Source organism: Hipposideros armiger, unplaced genomic scaffold (assembly GCF_001890085.2).
Source record: "Hipposideros armiger isolate ML-2016 unplaced genomic scaffold, ASM189008v1 scaffold_1193, whole genome shotgun sequence".
NCBI classification, from domain to species: Eukaryota; Metazoa; Chordata; class Mammalia; order Chiroptera; family Hipposideridae; genus Hipposideros; species Hipposideros armiger.
In genome coordinates this window covers 247,385-255,828 of record NW_017732543.1, presented here as the reverse complement: position 1 = coordinate 255,828, position 8,444 = coordinate 247,385, and the positions used below count along the sequence as shown (strand labels likewise).

At 35.4% G+C, this 8,444-nt stretch overlaps 1 protein-coding gene across 1 annotated transcript in view; it reads right to left on the bottom strand.

Moving 5' to 3' along the window:
* The window catches only part of EPYC (epiphycan), a 48,458-nt gene that overhangs the window by 14,602 nt on the left and 25,412 nt on the right, over nt 1-8,444 (bottom strand). The window contains exons 4-6 of the mRNA XM_019632913.1: nt 4,164-4,322; nt 3,131-3,333; nt 1,593-1,688 (exon numbers count right to left, since the gene is read on the bottom strand). Coding sequence (XP_019488458.1) covers nt 1,593-1,688; nt 3,131-3,333; nt 4,164-4,322 — 458 coding nt within the window. The remainder of the gene's footprint in view (nt 1-1,592; nt 1,689-3,130; nt 3,334-4,163; nt 4,323-8,444) is intronic.

Sequence of the window (8,444 nt, the reverse complement as noted above, 5' to 3'; positions counted from 1 at the left end):
TAACATTTTCATCACCTCACATAATTACTGTGTGTGTGTGTGTGTGTGTGTGTGTGTGTGTGTGTGTGTGTGTGTTGAGAACACTTGAGATCTACTCTCAACAAATTTCAAGTATACAGTACAGTATTATTAACTGATAGTTACCATGGTGTAAATCTCCAGAACTTATTCATCCTGAATAACAAATTTTATACCCTTTGACCAACACTTTACCATATCAGCCACTCCCCCAAACCCAGGCCCTGGCAACCATTATTTTACTCTCTGCTTCTATGAATTTGACACGTTTAGATTTCACATGTAAATGAGATTATGCAATATTTGTCTTTCTGCATTGGCTTATTTCACCTCAAACAATGTTCTCCAGATTCATCCATGTTTTTGTCAATGGCAGGATGTCTTTATTTTTAAGGTTTTTAAAATTAAATTTTTTATATTCCATTGTATACATATGCCACAATTTTTTTATTGAGTCATCTGTTGACAGACACATAGGCTGTTTCCATATCTTGGGTATGGTTAATAATGCTATTGTGGCCATGGGAGTACAGATACCTCTTCAAGATACTGATTTTACTTCCCTTAGATATATACCCAGAAATGGGATCATTGCATTATATGGTAGTTCTGTTTTTAATTTTTAGAAGAACCTCCGTGTTCTTTTTTTATAATGACTGTACCACTTTGCATTCCTACCAATAGTATACAAAGGTTTCCTTTGCCCTACATACTCACCAACACTTATTATCTTTGGTCTTTTTGATAATAGCCATTCTAAAAAGTGTGAGGTAATACCTCACTGTAGTTTTGGATTGCATTTCCCTGATGATTAGTGATGTTGAACACCTTTACAATATACCTGTTGGCCATTTGTATCCCTTCCTTCAAGGAATATCTATTCTGGTTCTTTGCCATATTTTAATTGAGTTATTTGTTTTTTTTTCTATTTAGTGTTTGAGTTCTGTATACCCGGGTGCCAAAAAAATGTATACATATGACTTGTATTCATTTTTTGTTATTGGTATATATTGAGTATTACAATTTTAATAGTTTTTTCCTTTCTTAAAATGTGTATATATTTTTTGGCACCCTCTGTATATTTTGGATATTAACCTGTCACCAGCTCATTGTAGTTTTGGATTGCATTTCCCTGATGATTAGTGATGTTAAACACCTTTACAATATACCTGTTGGTATATATTGAGTATTACAATTTTAATACAGTTTTTTCCTTCTTAAAATGTGTGTACATTTTTTGGCACCCGTTTCTAATCCTTACACACTTCTTTAGCAGACAATACTTTCAATTGTTTTCCAAAAGAAGCTTTTGTGTGCCCACAAATGCATTATAATTTGGCAAATAATGAAAAAAAAACACTAAGATTACCATAAATAAATCAGCATAGGGTCATGGATGTACAAATACTTTGCACTCAGATTGAGAAAAATAATGAATGAGGGATAGGAGACAAAGGAAAAAAAATTGTCACAGTGTGTCCTCATGCCATTATAAAGTTTCAGATGTCCCAACTCCCCCGTTTTCTTTTGTTTTCCATGGAGCTGTGCAGCATATCTTACTAGCAGAAGCCTACCTGGAGATGAAGGGCCCGTAGGTTTTCTGGGAGTGGAAGAGGGATATGGTCCAAGTTGTTGTCAGTGAGGTAGAGATGACGGAGATCATACATGTCCTGTAAACATTCCAAATGCAGGGACGTAATAGAAATTAATGGCGCACAGTTGTATTTTCCATTCCCTGTCCATGCAACTAATTATAAAACAACCCAGCCTGTCCAAATCTTGTTTGGTAAAGTTGAGGCAGTTTAGTTTTCTAAGTCAGTAGACAATTCAAATGAATTTTGGAAGAATTGAAGGCAAGCAGATATCATATCACTTGTTGAAAATGAAACCTGTTTCTCAATCTCTAGGAAGAAACTTGCTTTGTCCACTTTAACTTTCTTGATTGAAGTATGGTAGGAACTTCCTATTCTCTATTTTGTAATAGGAATTTGAAGATTTTGGTGAGGCATAGCAAGAATTTTCTTCATGTTATAGAGATGGAGAAATGAGAATTTCTCTCCAACCAAAGCCTGCTCTTTCTAGCCTGAGTTCCAGGGAAAAGACAGAAAAAGTTTAGACAATACCAGGTGCACTCTAGCCAAATGCCACAGGACAAACTGTGACTTACCACACCCATGACAACAAAAGATGAGTGGAGGGACTAGACTTCTATCCTTGCCAGTCTCTAATGAGGTGCCCTAATTCTCTGCCCAACAGGGTGGTGTCACAGAAGGGCTAGTAGAGAGAAGACTCTCACCCTGGCTCAGTGCTAATGGGTCCAGGTGACCCCCTCTGTAACCACCATGAAAGTAATGCGATGTCCCTTCTTAGTATTTTTAATGACTTGTTCAACATATATTAGAGAAGCAGCTTGAACAGAGTGAGGATGGGTAAGAAAGCCAGTTGGTTACTGTTCTCAGACCCTATGCTCTTACTCCAAGCAAGTCACTCTAGCCTCAAACTTGCTTCCTTCACAGAGAAAACAAATTTCATAAGATGAACTGAATCCATCCTCCTATAAGGTAATTTAGAAGCCTTCTATCCTCAAGGCACCAACCAGACCCTGTACAAGTAGTTATCCATCTAACCACGTTAAATACTCTCCTTGAGTGGAATTTTTGGTAAGTACACTTTATCTGGCTTACACAATTTCCAGGTACAATTTATAGATTGGTGCTGCAGACAGAGACCCACTTCTTTTTTTTTTTTTTTAAGCTGAGCCATCCTACCACCTGTTCGCAGCTTAGCGGCAGCTCAGCTCGGGCCAGGCATCAAACTGCTGTTGCTCAGAGCTCAAACCCTTGAGCGAGCTCTTAACCAACTGAGCCACTCTGCCGGCCCTAGAGACCACTTCTTATTAATGTTCTGTTTTCAGTTCTTGGTGCTTGACTAGCCTCAAAACATACCAGGACACAGTATTTCCCCAAAAGCATGATAAATAATGTTGTCAAGTTTATTTCAGTAGTTAAAAGTCTCATCAAAGTGAATTCCTTTATAGAAATAAAAAGGCTAGTCATTGACTGCAGAAGGGATGGGAAGAGGAAAGTCTTTCATATGCAAATTTAAAACTCACTTTAAATGCTTCTTGTTTTATTCCTTTCCTTCCAAGTCTGTTGTTGCTAATATCAATGAATGTTAAAGTGTTTGGCAACTCGGGGAGTTGCCTTATTTTGTTGTCACGTAGGACAAGCTCTCGGAGTTGAGGCAGTTTTCTGAATGCATCTTCATCAATCTCCGATATTAAATTTGATGTCAGATCAATCCTTCTTAAATCATCTAGAAGGAAACAATGAAGGAAGTAGTTAAATATGCTTGAAAGATTTTTGTTCACATCAAAATATGAATATAAATTTCCCACATACAAGCAAATATAAACATGAATTTAATTAGGAATGAACATCTAATGAAATAATTATTTCTAACTACTTTATAAAAATGTACCTGTTTCCTCTAACTACCATTCATATTGATGTACTTTATGAAACTCAAGCAAAGAAACTGGTACATTATATTTAAAATATCTAGACTTTCCCCTATATTCTAAATAAATTTTATCTGGATTTTACTATTTAAAACATGATGACAGATTGTTGTGTTTTCCAGGAGTCAAAGATATATTAATATCAAAATACAAAGGCATTAAAAAGAAATTTTCAATGATTAAAACACTTTATAAAGACAACTACACATATTCTTTTAAGTTAGCAGTAAGTAGCAAGTCAGAGTTTAGGCTTGCATTCATCAATCATAAAGTTATTGTCTTTTAATGGAAGTCTCTTCAAACAAGCCAAATCCTAGTAAATATATGACCATGACATTTTATTCTGAATGTCATAACATAAAATATAATTATTTATAATTTTTACTTAGTTGAAAATAATTTATTTGAAAATGTCAACTATATAGCTTCATAATGACCTTTAATTATTCATCATTTTTTTCTGATCATAATTAAAACAAACCTTCAAATGGTTAAATAAGAAAAAAATAATTGATTAATGAGGCATATTTTATATTCAGGAATCATTTTCAGTACCAACATTTCACAGCGCAAAATGTTTAGGAAAGTCTAAAGAAGAGAAGGACAATAGTGCTGTCATCCATACTTAGGTTTGCAAAATCATTTTTGTTGATCTTTTTAATTCTGTTAAAGCGGGAATAGAAATAAGCGACGTTCTTGGGCAGCGGAGGAATAGCATCAAGTTCATGGTCATCACAGTATACAGTGGTACTTATACAAGTACACAGAAGACAGGTTGGAAAATCTGAAAGATAGAGGCAAATAATTATAAGTAACAAAAGCAGTGTCTAACAAATAACATGATTAGCAATGTTTGTTAAACGAGATTAGAGTCTCATACAGATCATCCTAGTATATTTCATATTTTCTCATATAGTTTTCTGTAAATGAAATATTTGTCAAATATATGAATTAAAGCTGCCCCATAATTAATATGTTCTTTGTAATGTTTTAAAAGTTTATTTTAAATTACTGAGCTGGTACTGCGTAGTTCTTGCTTTTATACTTATTAGAAATAATATCTTCAAATGTGAATATTAAGTTCCTGGTTTTTATAAATTTAAAACATCATATATAACATGCTTTTTTTAGCTGAGCCATCCTGCTACCTGTTGGCAGCTCAGCGGCTGCTCAGCTCGGGCGGGACTCGAACCGCTGTTGCTCAGAGCTCGCACTCTTGAGTGAGCTCTTAACCAACTGAGCCACTCAGCCGGCCCACATATAACATTTTTATTATCTCTTTGGTTCAATATTTAAATACCCCATTGAAACAAAAAATATGCCTCAAGAAAAATATAGGGTAATAATCATTAGTATTAATTCACTCAATATGTACTTATTGAATCCTTTCTATGTAAATGACACTACGCTAGCTGGTGAAGCAATTGCAAGCACAAGGAGATAGGATTCTATTTTTATGATCTGCTATATAAGATAAATGTTAATTACACAAATAAATAAAATGATGACTGTGGTCAATGTCACGAAATATATCAGCATAAAACAGGGACATTTGATCCAGTCTGAGAGTCCTGGTTCTCTGAGGAAATGATCATTGCGCTGAGGTAGAGAAGGAGTTGACTATGCTGGTGGGAGGGAAGCACATTCAGGCAAAGCAGCATGTGCTGAGTTCCTTCACTTTGGAGGGACTAAAAGATGGTCCATGTAGCTAGAGCACGGAGAACATGGGAACGTGTAGGACATAACATGTACAGCAATGTATTGTAGACTGTGTTACAGGTTTTGTTCCTTAATCAAAGGATGGGCAAGGGTAGTATGTGATCAAATTTGCATGTTAAGATATTGCTCTGCTTGAAGGTATGGTGGAAGACTGAAGGAGGGCCAGTGGGCTGAGTGGAGATGAGTTGTTGTCTATTTGAAAGATGATGGTTGCTGAGGTAATGGTGATAGAAAAAGCAACAGATCCAAAAGATATGTGTTAAGCTAGGTTATATCTCAACATATTAATCTATTTTCACCATCTATTACACACACACACACACACACACACACACACAGCCCTATCCCTCCTCGCCCCCTGTTTATTGGTCATGTAGAGGACAGTAAGCTTCTAAGGGAGACAGAGAAGCAATGACCAGAGGGAAAGAGGAAATAGGATGGGGCGATATTATGGAGGCCACTCCTCTGTTCTTGCAGATATTAGCTCAATTATCACTTCCTCAGAGAGCCAGGACTCTCAGACTGGAGAAAGAGTTTGAAAGGAAAGAAAATGGAAAACAATCTAAAGCTGCTGAGATGTCAGATAAGTTAAGGACTGAAAAATGCCTCTTGGATGAGTTATTGTGGTGGTTACAGAAGACTTCAGTAAGAGCTGTGGAGTGATGAGGCTGGAAGCCAGATTCCAGTCAACTAAGGAAAAAGGTGGAGGTGAGGAAATAGTTACAGCAAATGCAGACAATGCTACTGAGATGCTTGACTGTGAAGAATGAAGGCGAGATGGTGGTAACTCTAAGAAGATATATTTGCAGAGTGTATAATGAGAGATATTGATTAAAGTGGGAGAGGTTCGCAGAAAAGGATCCAAAGGAGAGGTTGCAGATAGGAAGAATCCTGAGAGGACAGTAGGAAATGGTGCTCAAAGCCCAGTGGGAGGAATACATGTCCCACATGGGGAAGGACAGACAGTTCCTCTGTTGCAGTAGGAGGGGAGGGAGAGAAAGTGAATGGACACAGGGGTAGGTAAATCATATGTCTGAAAACAGACAAAAGAACTGCCAACTGGACGTTTGCATTTTCTTGTGAAGAAGGAGGCTAAGCTTTCTGAAGAGCTTGAGAAGTAAAGGTTGGAGAAGAGGAAGGGTTTTGAGAGGTGAGATGAATGGAGAAAGTGAAATAAACTATGAGAATTATAGAAGAAAGTGATGGAAGAACTTTCTCGGGGTTGCTGAGGTGATCAGTCCATCACTATTGAACATCTATCTCCGGAGCCCCTCACTCTCAGGCAAACCAGGACACTTGGTTACCTTAGTTGAAAGATCTGTTTGTGGTTTGTGATCAAGAACTAGTAATGCACCAACTAAGGTCTTATTGCTTTCATTAAATAAGAAAACCATTTACGGTAACAACTTCAGGAATAAAAACTATTTCAGGAATGGAAATCCAGGAAAAAAATTTAAGAGGGAAAAAATTTAAGAGGGAGCTATAATATATTTACTACTTACTACTTTCTTCAGTCACTATAAGTTAATATTTGTCATTTAACATAAATTTTTTAAAAAGTAAGTTATTTGGTTCTTCTACATTTTCATGGCTGTGTTAATTTAGCAATAATTGCTTAGGCTAATTATATATATATATATATTCATGCTGATTATAATTTAATTCTAGTTATTCTACTTAAAGCTCAAGCCTACTTTATATGGCTTCAGAATATTATTTTTAGAAATTTGTATTAATTGCAAAAAATGCATTTGGATTTTTAATGTTCTAAATATTTCTAAACTACTTAATTTTGATGAATTTATAAGATTGAAATATAATTTTAAAGTTTAGATTTTTCTAGTGATGATGCTTCTCTGGAAATTATTATAAAATGTGAATTAAAATGTAATGTTATTACACTCAGACTACTTTAGAGAAAACATTTTTTGAAATGTCATAGATTTTTTTTAATATTGCTTCAAAACTGACATTATTGAGATATAATTTTGACTAAATCTTTTAAAAAAATTGGCCATTCTGCATTTCGGTTGTTTCTGGCTCAGCTGAAAGACTCAAATACAGGTAATGATGCCAGAACAGTCAACTTTTGAAGGTTCTGGAATTACTTAAAAGTGAGTAATGTTCCTGGAATATTCAATTTCCCTATTTTGAGGGCTTTCTGCTGGGTACTTACATTTCCTTGTCATTGTGTGCATTTCCCTGGTTCTGTTTGTAGAATATTCTACTATTTCATAGGTAACTATGTGTAAAGAATATGGTGTATTCATTAAAGACTTAAGATTTAGTGGTCTCTGTTTGCACCCCAGCACCACCACATACCACCTCTATAAACTTGGACAACTTTATAGTATAATGGGTTTTAGTTTTCCTATTTATAAAGCAGAGATAACAACACTGAGTGCATCGTGTTGTGACTCTTCAAAGTTAATGTACATAAAACACTTTAGTGGCTGGCATATAGGCAGCATTTCACACACACACACACACACACACACACACAACTTTTTACATATATAATTGGTGAACAGTTAAAAACTCAGAATCAGAGAGTAGTTTGATGGTTACCAGGGACTGAGGAGATGGGGGAAATTAACAGTTGTTGTTCAACAGGTATAAAGTTTCAGTTATGCAAAATGGATCAATTCTAGAGATCTGCTTACAACAGTGTGTCTATGGTAAATGACACTGTATTGTACCTTGAAAAATTTACTGTGAGAAAAAAATGATAAACTTTTATCAAAAATAGAATAATAAGAATAACTAACATTGATTATGTTTACTATGAGTCAGACATTAAATTCATTCATTTAATCCTTAAAAATCTGTATGAGATAAGATCTATTATTAACTATCCTATTTTTTAGATGAGGAAACTAAGGCAACAAAAATATCAAATACTTTGCTCAAGACTATACATCTGGCAGGTCACAAAGTCAGATCTGAATGCTCTCTTCTCTCTTTCGTTCTCTCAGTATGTTCTGTACAGACTTTTCTCATATTACCTGTAACACATTATAGCCTCTGAATTTGTTTACATGTCTGTCTCCCTGTACTAGACAGAAATACTCACGAGAAGAGTAGTCATTTTAAGATAAGTTTTGTATCTCCAGAACTTACAGTACAGAGATACTTGATGCTAAGTAAACCTTTGCAATGGAAACCCTACTCAATTTTTCTAACCCCC